We start from the raw sequence: 13,911 nt of genomic DNA, 5'->3' as shown, positions 1-13,911 counted from the left end.
CACCATGTCTAGGAAATAGTTTTAACTTGAACTTTAAAAGCAGCTTAGTAGGCCGGGCGCGGTGGCTCATGCCTATAATTCCAGCACTTTGGGAGGCTGAGGCGGGTGGATCACGAGGTCAAGAGATCGAAACCATCCTGGTCAACAAGGTGAAACCCCGTCTCTACTAAAAATGCAAAAATTAGCTGGGCATGGTGGCGCACACCTGTAGTCCCAGCTACTCAGGAGGCCGAGGCAGGAGAATTGCTTGAACCCAGGAGGCGGAGGTTGCAGTGAGCTGAGATTGCGCCATTGCACTCCAGCCTGGGTAACAACAGCGAAACTCCATCTCAAAAAAAAAAAAAAAAAAAAAGCAGCTTAGTATATAGATGCATTTGGATACATATTCAACAAGAAACTTACTATATTATTATACAAAATTTATAACTATTTTTAACTTATATTAGGTAAAGCACAGCTTATAAAAGATAAATTCCATGAAGATCTAATACAAACCTCCCTTGATTTAGTGATTCTGACCTGGCCACTTAAAGAAGAAGTCAATGAATATATAATGTTTATTTTGCATCTCTGTTCTCACTTGCACTTTTTTAGAGAGGGAAAAAATAGAACCATTACTGAAATACAAAAGGCAGAGCTCACCCTAAAGAGGGGTAAGCTGAAATAACAATGACTAAACATATTTTTGATACAGATTCAAGAAATCAATGTGAAAACAAGATTTACATTACAGTTACTCTCACAGTAAGATTTTTTTCTCATAAACTAATAAATTATGCTCCTTGACCTTAAACTTCAGAGTTTTAAATATGGGGAAGGAGAAGGCCAAGAATAAGAGGAGGAAGAATAGAAAAACCACCAAAGTATTATATTTTACTGAAGAACTCAAACTGTAGAGCTTCACTGGCAAAAATCGTGCAGTGACTTTTGTCCTCCTGGCTGAAAAATGTTTCTTCCTTCTTCTCAAGGATTGAACTAAATGTAATGACCATAAAAGCACTTTTGCTCAACTGCTTATAAAGCCTTCAGCAGAAATACTATGATTTAAAATTCTAAAATGTGTATTCTTTAAGAACTGATATCAATAGGAAATTAAACAAAATTTCATTGAAGTCTAATAAACTCTACTGAAGTGGGATATAAATTCACCCACTCCTCCTACAGCCTTCCCCATCTTTGTGGCTAGCCGCTCCCTTTCCATTCTCAGGCCAAAAACCTGGCAGCCATCCCTGACTGCTCATTTGCTTTACTACCCTATCCAGTCTATTGGCAAATCTTGTTGGTTCTGCCTTCAAAATATATCCCAAATCTGACTGTTTCTCCTCATTTTCATTCCTACCAACTTGCTCTAGTCATGCTCTGTGGGGATCGCTCCTGCGAAGGGCCCTTGACAGGACCCTCGCCATCTTGAGCTTGAGCCCATACACATTTCTCCTCTCCTGGAGGCTGTTGAGCTAAGGGAAAGGAGGAAGTCTGGTTGCACTGATTTTATAAACATCAATCTTTGCCTCTGACATTTGCAACAGAATGGCTGAGCTCAGGCCTTGTGGTCTAACGAGACATTGTATGGTTAGACATTGTGTGCCTCCTAGTTCCTTCTCTGCACAATAACTCTATGACTTTGTTTACCTCTGCTAACTCAATCATATTATTTGCATATGATCCTATATGAATAGGCAAGGTTAGAATGGCATTTGGAAAGGTCCAGCTATACCTTGTTAATGATCTTGCTTGCTTAACTGATTTTAGAAAAACAGATGTTTAGATTTATGACCCCCTTTTTGCAAACTTTATTGCCCCTTTGCTGTATACCCTTTGATTAAGAGTCATACTTTCTGTACCCCTTTTCTTGTGATTTATGTTCTTGATTTTATTTCAAGATAGAATGGAATGTATGTCACTCCTCAAGCACTGAAAGGTATATAACCTGTAGTTTGCACAAATAAACTTGCTGTCTTGGCACTTGCTGCTCCGGCATTGCCTGGCAGTCCTCCAGACCCCACTCTCTATCTATCTTTTCTTCCGCACACTCCCTCTTCCAGGTTAAGAACACTTGAGTGGTGCTGAGGCTTTCCGCTGGTCGGAAGCCCCCCGGCAGACGTGCCGGACCCCCACAATGCTCATGCCTTCCTTGAATGACCGTGGTAGTTTCCTAACTGGTATCCTAGCTTCTCTCCTTGCCCTTGTACAGCCTATCCCACAGCCAGCACAGTTTCTCTCTCTCTCTCTGTTTTTTTCTTTTCTTTTTTTTTTTCAGAGTTTCTCTCTGTTGCCCAGTGACGTGATCTTTGCTAACTGCAACCTCCACCTCCTGAGTTCAAGTGATTCTTCTGCCTCAGCTTCCCAAGTAGCTGGGATTACAGTTGTGAGCTGCCACACATAGCTACTTTTTGTATTTTTAGTAGAGACAGGGTTTCACCATGTTGGCCAGACTGGTCTCAAACTCCAGACCTCAGGTGATCAGCCCACCTGGGCCTCCCAAAGTGCTGGGATTACAGGCGTGAGCCACCGTGCCCAGCTGTAATCTCGATTTAAAGTGAGTCAGATCATGTCACTCCTCTGCTCAAAGCCATGGAGTGGCTCCCCATTTCAGTTGTTAGCAGTACTTACTTGACCTGCCCTGACACTTCCAGCCCCTATCCCTCTTGCCAGTCCTGCTGTTTGACCCTTAATGTCTCACTACCACCACTGGTAATGCCTGTCACACTTACCACCTTACTGCTTGTTTCTCAAATAGCAAGAATTCCAGGCTATTGCTTCTGCCTGGAACTCAGTTTTACAGACATCTGCAGGGCTGGCTCCATCATTTCTTCAGATCATTATGTAAAAGTGGCCTCAGTGAGAGAGGCCTTCCAGGCCACTTTACCTAAAAACATCAAAACTTACCCTACGCATTTTATACCTTCGTCCTTACTTCATTTTTCTTCTTAGTACTTGTTATTTTACTTATTTCTCCTATTTATTGCCTTTCGTCCACCATCAGAATGTAAGATTAGTAAATGGGCAGGGATTTTTTTTAAAAAAACTAACTTGTTTTATTTTATTTTATTGGTTTTTGAGACAGAGTCTTGCTCTGTCACCCAGGCTGGAGTGCAGTGGTGCAATCTTGGCTCACTACAACCTCTGCTTCCCAGGTTCAAGTGGTCCTCCAGCCTCAGCCTCCCAAGTAGCTGGGATTACAAGCATGCACCACCATGCCCAGTTAATTTTTGTATTTTTGGTAGAGATAGGATTTTGCCATGTTGACCAGGCTGGTCTTGAACTCCTGACCTTAAGTGATCTGCCTGCCTCAGCCTCCCAAATTGTTGGGATTACAGGCCTCAACCACTGTGCCTGACCAGGGCAGGGATTTTTGAAATGTTATTCACTAATGAAACCCCAGCACCTAGAACAGGCACTGGCATACATAGTAGCAACTGAATAAATATTAATCGAGTAAATGAATGAATATAATAACTTAAAGAGATTTTTCCTCCAGAAAGCATTAATGGAAGCAGAGTCAGTCTGTGTAGCCTAGAATAAGAAATATTTTTCACCATTGGAGGTTATCCAGAGCACCAAATCATTGCTTTGAAACTTGGTAAGTCAAAGGAAAGAATTAAGCATTATTCTGTCTTTCTCTAGATTGCTAGTTAATAAGTCCAGAAGGCATGATAAAATTAGAAATTGCCGTTTTACAACCCCTATTGACAAAATGGATGTAGGCAACAATTTAAAAGGTTGCTAAAACCATTAGGAAAAAGATTGTGGGGACTTTTTTTTTTTTTTTTTGAGACGGAGTTTCGCTTTTGTTACCCAGGCTGGAGTGCAATGGCACGATCTCGGCTCACCGCAACCTCTGCCTCCTGGGTTCAGGCAATTCTCCTGACTCAGCCTCCCGAGTAGCTGGGATTACAGGCACGCACCACCATACCCAGCTAATTTTTTGTATTTTTAGTAGAGACGGGGTTTCACCATGTTGACCAGGATGGTCCCAATCTCTTGACCTCGTGATCCACCCGCTTTGGCCTTCCAAAGTGCTGGGATTACAGGCTTAAGCCACTGCGCCAGGCCTGGGGGCACTTTTAAATGGACACACCAACCTGATCAAGAAATCATCTTAGCAGCACTAAAAAAAGGACAGCCAGACAAGAAGACATTATGTGTAATAGGAAATACATACAAGACTCATCAAGAGTTCTTGCCTAAGGCCAGGAACAGTGGCTCACACCTGTAATGCCAGCACTTCAGGGCACCGAGGCAGGCAGATCACTTAAGGCCAGGAGTTCAAGACATGGCTAAACCCTGTCTCTACTAAAAATAGAAAAATTAGCCAAGTGTAATGGCACACACCTGTAATCCCAGCTACTCAGGAGGCTGAGGCAGGAGAATCACTTGGACCCAGGAGGTGGAGGTTGCAGTAAACCGACGTTGCACTACTGCACTCCAGCCTAGACAACGGAGCAAGACTCTGTCTCAAAAAGAGAAAATAAAAAGAATTCTTGCCTAAAATATTAAACCTTGCTTTTTTTAAAAAAAAAATCTGTCACTGATTTGAAGCTCAAAACCTTGCTTATAATTAAATCTCTCTAAATCCAGAATAAGGAGTATCCAATAGAAAAAAAAATTAATAGTATGAGAAAAATTAGGGTGGGGAGATGGGGAAGATAACTCTTAATGAATAAAGAAGACTTTAAAAACTTAATAACCAAAGAGAACATTCAGATTCTTTTAGATCCTGATTGAAATGCATTCATTGAAAAAAGACATTTTTGAGATAGTTGAGAAAATTTAAACATGGCTGTTACTAAAAGAAATTAGTGAATTATTATATCTAAAAATATCTATTTTACATATACTAATGAGAGAATGGTTTTATATATATAGTGCTTTTATTATTGGAGATGCATATAAATGATGTGATCTGATATCTAAAATTTACTTTAAAACACTCCAACAGGCCAGGTGCAGTGGCTCACGCCTGTAATCCCGGCACTTTGGGAGGCTGAGGTGGGCAGATTACCTGAGGTCAAGAGTTTGAGACCAGCCTGGCCAACATGGTGAAACCCTGTCTCTACTAAAATACAAAACTTAGCCAGGCGTGGAGGCAGGTGCCTGTAATCCCAGCTACTCAGGAGGCTGAGGTAGCAAAATCACTTGAACCCTGGAGGTTGAGGTTCTGGTGAGCTGAGATCGCGCTGCGGCACTCCAGCCTGGGTGACAGAGCAAGACCCATCTCAAAAAAAGTAATAATAAATAAAATAAAATAAAATACTCCAACAAACATACAAACAAACAAACTGGAAGAGAGAGAACAAGATGGCCAAACTATCAGTAACTGGCTGGCAGAAAATGGGTTTGTTCTAATGGTCTATTTTGTGTATGTGCAGTGAGAATTTCTTTTAATAAAAAGCTCTAAAATAAAGTGGATGAAAATATGAGGAGATGAACATTCCATAGTTCTGCCAATGCTACACCCATTAATGGTCCTCTTAAGATTATATTTTACCTAAAGAAAAGTTTCAGAATTCCTGGACTCAATAATGAATAAAATCACCCCAAGACTTAAAATTACCTTCACAGCCAACTTCATCTTCCCCTGTAATACAGTCCACCTCACCATTGCATCGGTACTGGCTTGGAATACAAACACCCGATTTACAATGGAAGCTCTTGCCTCGGCATGCTGTGCAAACATAAGTAGGAGAGGTATTTTTCAATCCTTAAAATTTAATGAGCTACAATCTGAAATTCAATGGAAAAGCTGTTTTTCTTCTTCTACTCAGAAAAATGAAGAGCATTTAGAGGCTAGATTTATGCCTACCTTTACAACACAGTTCATCACTTTGGTCTCCACAATCATTAATACCATTACAGGCCTCTGCCTGAGAAATATATTTCCCATTCACACACTGAAAGGAGTCATCTGTTGGAGAATCTGTAAAGAAGGAATTATGTTTGTGAAATTTATTTATGGAGTGGTGGCACGACATCTTTATCAGATTTTTGGGATAATGGAGTCATTAAGAGAAAGTTAAATTTCAAAAAAAAAGATGTAAAATGTATTGGTATTATCAACATAGTATATATGACTCATACAGAAAATAAATGTCAAAGTTGGCTTATGGAAGCCCTTTTATTATGTCTGAAAGCCAGTATTTTATTGTGAAAGCCTAAATTTGCTGAAACGGGGAGAAATCGAGAATACCTGCTGACATTGACAAATGCTGGTTTCCACCCACCCATTTCTTCCTCCCTCCCTCCCTCCCTCCCTCCCTCCTTCCTTCCTTCCTTCCTTCCTTCCTTCCACGCAGTCTTGCTCTGTTGCCCAGGCTGGAGTGCAGTGGCATGATCTCGGCTCACTGCAACCTCTACCTCCCATGTTCAGGTGATTCTCCTGCCTTAGCCTCCTGAGTAGCTAGGATTACAGGCACGTGCCACCATGCCTGACTAATTTTTGCATTTTTAGTAGAGACAGGATTTCACCATGATGGTCAGGCTGGTCTTAACCTCCTGACCTCAGCTGATCTGCCCGCCTTGGCCTCCAAAGTGCTGGGATTACAGGCATGAGACACTGTGCCCGGCCTCCACTCATTTCTTTCATGCTGCTATACTCAGTCATCCTTACCCCTACTCCCAAGACTTGTTTGGGCAGTGCCATTTGTTTACATTTTGATGGTACTTGTTTTTAGCACTGAAAAGGGATGAGTATAGCTTTGGTCTTTAAAACTAAACATGTGACTAAAATATTCCAGTGTCAGGAAGGAGGAGAAAATAGCAATGACTGATTGAAAACCGAGGCACCAATGTGGTCACTTGAAGGTTTTAAATAAATTTATATACACAGGCCCTCTTAAAGGAGATGCTGAGGTTTCTTCTTATGTTTGATTAACTTGTGTTTACTATAGTAACTTTAATCCAAATGTTCAAATGAAGCAAGGGGAGTAAGGCAACTTTACTTCCCATATATGAACCTGTAGAGAGGCAATGTTTGAATGACAGTAAGGGAAAGGCACCATTTAGGCTCTAAAGCCCAAACCTTGATAGAATCTATATTATTGCCTCTGTGACTGGTAACTAGGCATCAATCATTTGTTTACTATAGGCTTGATGTAAAATAAACAATCTTCAAGGAAGGGAAAATAACAGGTAAATACTCCACCAACCTGCTTTCTGTGTGTAACACACTACATCAGCTAAATCCTGGTAACCCACAGTTCTTCTCTTAGTAAAAGTGCATTCAGTCAAACTGGTCTCTAATCCCCGGCAATGCACATGTAGACATTCAGTGGCATTTATAGAGAGATTAGATGACTGAAAGCTTCTTTGAGTATCAGCACCTCTGCAAATAGAATAAAGGAAACATTATGATAGAATAATTAGTACTTTGCATTTATAACCCTACAGTAGCAGGGAAGAAACTAGAGTAATGTCCTCTCAATCTCTATATAGGAGTTAAAGATTGGTAAGATACTTGCCCACTGTAGCCTCAGTGCCTTCATCTATAAAAGGAAATATAAGTACTTCCCTGGGTTTTGTAAGGTTAATTAAAGCTTGGCCAGGGGTGGTGGCTCACACCTGTAATCCCAGCACTTTGGAAGGCTGAGGTGGGTGGACTACCTGAGGTCAAGAGTTTGAGACCACCGTGATCAACCTGGTGAAACTTCCATTTCTACCAAAAATACAAAAATTAGCTGGGTGTTGTGGCCCACACCTATAGCCCCAGCTACTTGGGAGGCTGAGGCAGAAGAATTGCTTGAACCCAGGAGCTGGAAGTTGCAGTGAGCTAAGATCACACCACTGCATTCCAGCCTGGGCAACACAGCAAGACTCTGTCTATTTAAAAAAAAAAAAGGCTGGGCACGGTGGCTCACACCTGTAAACCTAGCACTTTGGGAGGCTGAGGCAGGCAGATCACAAGGTCAAGAGATTGAGACCATCCTGGTCAACATGGTGAAACCCCATCTCTACTAAAAACTACAAAAATTAGCTGGGTGTGGTAGCACACGCCTGTAGTTCCAGCTACTTGGGCAGCTGAGGCAGCAGAATCACTTCAACCTGGGAGGCAGAGATTGCAGTGAGCTGAGATCGTGCCAATGCACTCCAGGCTGGTGACAGAATGAGACTCCATCTCAAAAAAAAAAAATTCCATCTTTTTCTTTGCCTGCCCCATGCTGTAAACTTTAGCTGGTTGATTCCATTATTGCCTAAGACTTGGGAGGTTAGGTTAGTTTAATTCCTCTAGGTCAATTTTGCTTTATAGTAAGCTATATTTTCACTTCAGCCTTGACAGAATTCAGGTGATATTTTGGCATCTGTATGCCACTGCTTAGACTTCTCAATTTGTTCAGAATTTGTGAGAAGAGGCTGCCTCAGTGACCTATCATCCTAAAGATGATGATTTACAGTGAACTATTCTTCTAGGACTTTCTTTTCTTTCTTCTTTTTTTTTTTTTTTGAGATGGAGTCTCAGTCTGTCACCAGGCTAAAGTGCAGTGGTACGATCCCAGCTCACTGCAACCTCTGCTTCCCAGGTTCAAGCGAGTCTTCTGCTTCAGCCTCCCAAGTAGCTGGGTCTACAGTGATGCACCATCAAGCCCAGCTAATTTTTGTATTTTTAGTGGAGACAAGTTTCACTATGTTGTCCAGGATGGTCTCCATCTCTTGACCTCATGATCTGCCCACCTTGGCCTCCCAAAGTGCTGGGCTAACAGGCTTGAGCCATCGTACCCAGCCTCTTCCAGTACTTTCAATTGCTCCTTGCTTCTCTCTAGAAGTAAATGGGGAAAATAGGCTAAAAATTAATAATTGAGCGAAGATCCATCAGGTAAATGGAAACAAAAATAGAACAGTAATAACAATATAAATATTAGATAGACTAACTAGGATAAAAGGCAAAAAGAGAACAAGGAGGGTATTTTTAATTATTTTGAATCATGAATCTGTGCCATGAGAACCAACAAGAACCATTTGAGGCAACCTTATAGGTTAATAATCTGAAAAACCTACCATCCTAAAAATATCTAAAAATACTATATAAAATGTCATCTTTTTCCTCAATGAGTTCTTAAGGAAGTAAGGGAAATCTGCACTGGTTAAAATTAGAGATGTCTGTTCATGAGCTTATGTAAAATACAAGAGCAAAATGCTGAGCAATCAAATACTAAGAAAATCTGCCAGTAGGCTGAACCATAAGCTGCAGGTAACAAACTGATGAAACTCAGAAATAGTCTATGGCTCAATTTAACAATATAAGAGACTCTCACTAATGAACTACTAGCAGATTTGCTTTAAGAAGAAGAAAACTCAATCTAGAAAGAAGGGGTAAAATACAAGAAGGAGCAAACCAAGAAGTTGGTAAACATTAAGTAAATCTGAGTAAGCAATGACTTAACAGTAATAATAATGGCTTATTATACCATCATAGCGATTAACTTCTGGGATATAGAAAAATAAGGTGAAACTAAATATTGGAAATTTCATGGGCTAATTACATTTCTTCTATTATTACTGAAGAAGGTAAAGACTTCCTAAATCAAGGATTTATGGTATAAACTCAAAGGTAACTAAAGAAATAGATCCTGCCAAGATGGCCAAATAGAACAGTGCCAGTCTGCAGCTCCCAGTGAGAGCAATCCAGAAATTGAGTGATCTTCACATTTCCAAAAGAGGTACCAGGTTCATCTCATTGGGACTGGTTAGACAGTGGGAGTGGCCCAAGTAGGGCAAACTGAAGCAGGATGGGGCATTGTCTCACTTGGAAGCACTAGGAGCCAGAGAACTCCCTCTCCTAGCCAAGGGAAGCCATTAGGGACTTTTCGGGACACTCTGGCACTCTGGATTAGACACTGCACTTTTCCCTTGGTCTTCACAACCTGCAGACCAGGAGATTCCCTCCGGTGCCTACACCACCAGTGTCCTGGGTTTCCAGCACAAAACTGGGCAGCTGTGGTAGCTGCAGCAGAGACAGAAACACTCATTCCCCTGAAAAAAAGGGGACTGAAGCCAGGGAGCCAACTAATCAGACTTGGCCAGTCCCACCCCCAACGAAAACCACCAAGCTAAGATCCACTGGCTTGAAATTCTCGCAGCCAGCACAGCAGTCTGAGCTTGACTTGGGATGTTAGAGATCAGTGAGCGGGAGGGGCATCCATGATTACTCAGGCTGGGGTAGGTGGTTCTAAACTTGCCTGTGTAAACAAAGACACTGGAAAGTTTATACAACAACCAGGCAGAGCCCAAGGCAGCTTAGCAAAACCTCTACAGGCAGACTGACTACACTCCTTTCCTGCTGGGCAGGGCATCTCTAAAAAAAAAGAAGCAGCCTATCAGGGACTTATAAATAAAGCCCCCATCTTCCTGGGACAGAGCACCTGGGAAAAGGGGCAGTGTGGGTCCTGCTTTGGCACACTTAAATGTCCCTGCCCAGCAGCTTGGAAGGGACCAACAGAGCTCAGAACACACCACCTGAGCTCTGATAAAGGACAGATTGCCTGCTCAAGTGGCTCCCTGGCTCCCATTTATCATGAATAATAGACACCACACACAGGAGAGCTCTGGCTGACATCTGGCAAGTATCCATCTGGGACAAAGCTACCACAAAAAGGAACAGGCAGCAATCTTAGCTGGCTTGTAGCCCCCATGGGTGATGGCCAGGCAAGCAGAGTCTGGAGTGGACCTCCAGCAGACCTGCAGCTCAGGGGCCTGATTGTTAGAAGGAAATAGCTTCAGCATCAACAGAAAGGATGTCCACTCAGAGACCCTATCCAAAATCACCAACTTCAAAGACCAAAGGTAGATAATTCCATGAAGATGGGAAGAAACCAGCACAAAAAGGCTGAAGTTGCCAAAACCCAGAATGCCTCTTTTCCTCAAAGGGATCACAACTCCTCACCAGCAAGGGAACAAAACTGGGTAGAGAATGAGTTTGATGAATTGACAGAAGTAGGCTTCAGAAGGTGGGTAATGAGAAACTTTACTGAGCTAAAGGAGCATGTTCTAATCCCATGCAAGGAAACTAAGAACCTTAAAAAAAAGCTAGATGAAATGCCAACCAGAATAACCAGTGTAGAGAAGAACATAAACAACTGGATGGAGCTGAAAAACACAGCATGAAAACTTCGTGGAGCACACACAAGTTTCAATAGCTGAATCAATCAAGCAGAAGAAAAGATATCAGAGATTGAAGATCAACTCAATGAAATAAAAACAGAAGGCAAGATTAGAGAAATAACAGTGAAAATAAATGAACAAATCTTCCAAGAAATATGGGATTATGTGAAAAGACCAAATCTACGTCTGATCAGTATATCTGAACGTGATGAGGAGAATGAATCCAAGCTGGAAAACACTCTTTAGGATATCATCCAGGAGAAATTCCCTAACCTAGCAAGGCAGGCCAACATTCAAATTCAGGAAATATAAAGAACACCACAAAGATATTCCTCAAGAAGAGAAACCCAAAGGCAAATAATCATTAGATTCACCAGGGTTGAACTACAGGGAAAAATGCTAAAGTCAGCCAGAGAGAAAGATCAGGTTGCCCACATAAAGAAGCCAATCAGACTCACAGTGGATCTCTCGGGAGAAATCCTACAAGCCAGAAGAGAGTGGGGACCTATATTTAACGTCTTTTTTTTTTTAAATTTTTATTGCATTTTAGGTTTTGGGGTACATGTGCAGTACATGCAAGACAGTTGCATAGGTACACACATAGCAGCGTGTTTTGCTTCCTTTCTCCCCTTCACCCACATTTGGCATTTCTCCCCAGGCTATCCCTCCCCAACTCTCCCCCCCGCTGGCCCTCCCCTTTTCCCCCCAATAGACCCCAGTGTTTAGTACTCCCCTCCCTGTGTCCATGTGTTCTCATTTTTAATCACCCGCCTATGAGTGAGAATATGCGGTATTTAATTTTCTGTTCTTGTGTCAGTTTGCTAAGAATGATGTTCTCCAGATTCATCCATGTCCCCACAAATGACATGAACTCATCATTTCTGATTGCTGCATAATATTTCATGGTTTATATGTACCACATTTTCCCAATCCAGTCTATCATCAATGGGCATTTGGGTTGGTTCCAGGTCTTTGCTATTGTAAACAGTGCTGCAATGAACATTCGTGTGCATGTGTCCTTATAGAAGAACAATTTATAGTCCCTTGGAGGATATATACCCAGTAATGGGATTGATGGGTCAAATGGAATTTCTATTTCTAAGGCCTTGAGAAATCTCCACACTGTCTTCCACAATGGTTGAACTAATTTACACTCCCACCAACAGTGTAAAAGTGTTCCTTTTTCTCCACATCCTCTCCAGCATCTGTTGTCTCCAGATTTTTTTAATGATCACCATTCTAACTGGCGTGAGATGGTATCTCAATGTGGTTTTGATTTGCATCTCTCTAATGACCAGTGATTATGAGCATTTTTTCATATGATTGTTGGCCTCATATATGTCATCTTTTGTAAAGTGTCTGTTCATGTCCTTTGCCTATTTTTGAATGGGCTTGCTTGTTTTTTTCCTGTAAATCTGTTTGAGTTCTTTGTAAATTCTGGATATCAGCCCTTTGTCAGATGGGTAAACTGCAAAAAATTTTTTCCCATTCTGTTGGTTGCCGATTCACTCTAGTGACTGTTTCTTTTGCCATGCAGAAGCTGTGGAGTTTGATTAGGTCCCATTTGTCTATTTTGGCTTTTGTTGCCAATGCTTTTGGTGTTTTGGTCATGAAGTCCTTACCTACTCCTATGTCCTGGATGGTTTTGCCTAGATTTTTTCTAGGGTTTTATGGTGCCAGGTCTTATGTTTAAGTCTTTAATCCATCTGGAGTTAATTTTAGTGTAAGGTGTCAGGAAGGGGTCCAGTTTCTGCTTTCTGCACATGGCTAGCCAGTTTTCCCAACACCATTTATTAAACAGAAAGTCCTTTCCCCATTGCTTGTTTCTGTCAGATTTATCAAAGATTGTATGGTTGTAGATATGCTGTGTTGACTCCGATGCCTCTGTTTTGTTCCATTGGTCTATATCTCTGTTTTGTTACCAGTACCATGCTGTTTTGATTACAGTAGCCATAATATAGTTTGAAATCAGGTAGTGTGAGGTCCCCACTGTGTTCTTTTTGCTTAGAATTGACTTGGCTATGCGGGCTCTCTTTTGGATCCATATGAAGTTCATGGTGGTTTTTTCCAGTTCTGTGAAGAAAGTCAATGGTAGCTTGATGGGGATAGCGTTGATTCTGTAAATTACTTTGGACAGTATAGCCATTTTCATGATATTAATACTTCCTAACCATGAACATGGAATGTTTCTCCATCTGTTTGTGTCTTCTCTTATTTCTTTGAGCAGTGGTTTGTAGTTTTCCTTGAAGAGGTCCCTTATGGTCCTTGTGAGTTGTATTCCTAGGTATTTTATTCTCTTTTTAGCAATTGTGAATGGCAGTCCATTCTTGATTTGGCTCTCTTTGTTTCTTGATTTGATTCCTCTATTGGTGTCGAGGAATGCTTGTAATTTTTGCACATTGATTTTATATCCTGAGACTTTGCTGAAGTTGCTTATCAGTTTCAGGAGTTTTTGGGCTGAGGCGATGGGGTCTTCTAGGTATACTATCATGTTGTCTGCAAATAGAGACAATTTAGCTTCCACCTTTCCTATTTGAATGCCCTTTATTTATTTTTCTTGCCTGATTGCTCTGGCTAGAACTTCCAGTACTATATTGAATAGGAGTGGTGAGAGAGGGCATCCTTGTCTAGTGCCGCATTTCAAAGGGAATGCTTCCAGTTTTTGCCCATTCAGTGTCATATTGGCTGCTGGTTTGTCATAAATAGCTTTTATTACTTTGAGATACATTCCATCAATACCGAGTTTATTGAGGGTTTTTAGCATAAAGGGCTGTTGAATTTTGTCAAATGCCTTCTCTATTTGAGATAGAGATAATCATG

The 13,911-nt window shown here is 41.3% G+C and overlaps 1 protein-coding gene across 16 annotated transcripts in view; it reads right to left on the bottom strand.

Moving 5' to 3' along the window:
* The window catches only part of CFI (complement factor I), a 91,236-nt gene that overhangs the window by 22,829 nt on the left and 54,496 nt on the right, over positions 1–13,911 (bottom strand). For all 16 annotated transcript variants that reach the window (XM_035293136.3, XM_078366707.1, XM_078366709.1 and 13 more), the window contains 3 exons: positions 7,146–7,321; positions 5,804–5,917; positions 5,555–5,665 (listed from right to left, as the gene is read on the bottom strand). In XM_035293136.3, the coding sequence (XP_035149027.1) occupies positions 5,555–5,665; positions 5,804–5,917; positions 7,146–7,321 (401 nt within the window). The remainder of the gene's footprint in view (positions 1–5,554; positions 5,666–5,803; positions 5,918–7,145; positions 7,322–13,911) is intronic.

This window comes from Callithrix jacchus, chromosome 3, assembly GCF_049354715.1.
Source record: "Callithrix jacchus isolate 240 chromosome 3, calJac240_pri, whole genome shotgun sequence".
Lineage (NCBI taxonomy): Eukaryota > Metazoa > Chordata > Mammalia > Primates > Cebidae > Callithrix > Callithrix jacchus.
The sequence above is the reverse complement of the archived record's forward strand: the minus strand, read 5'-3'. Positions and strand labels throughout refer to the sequence as shown.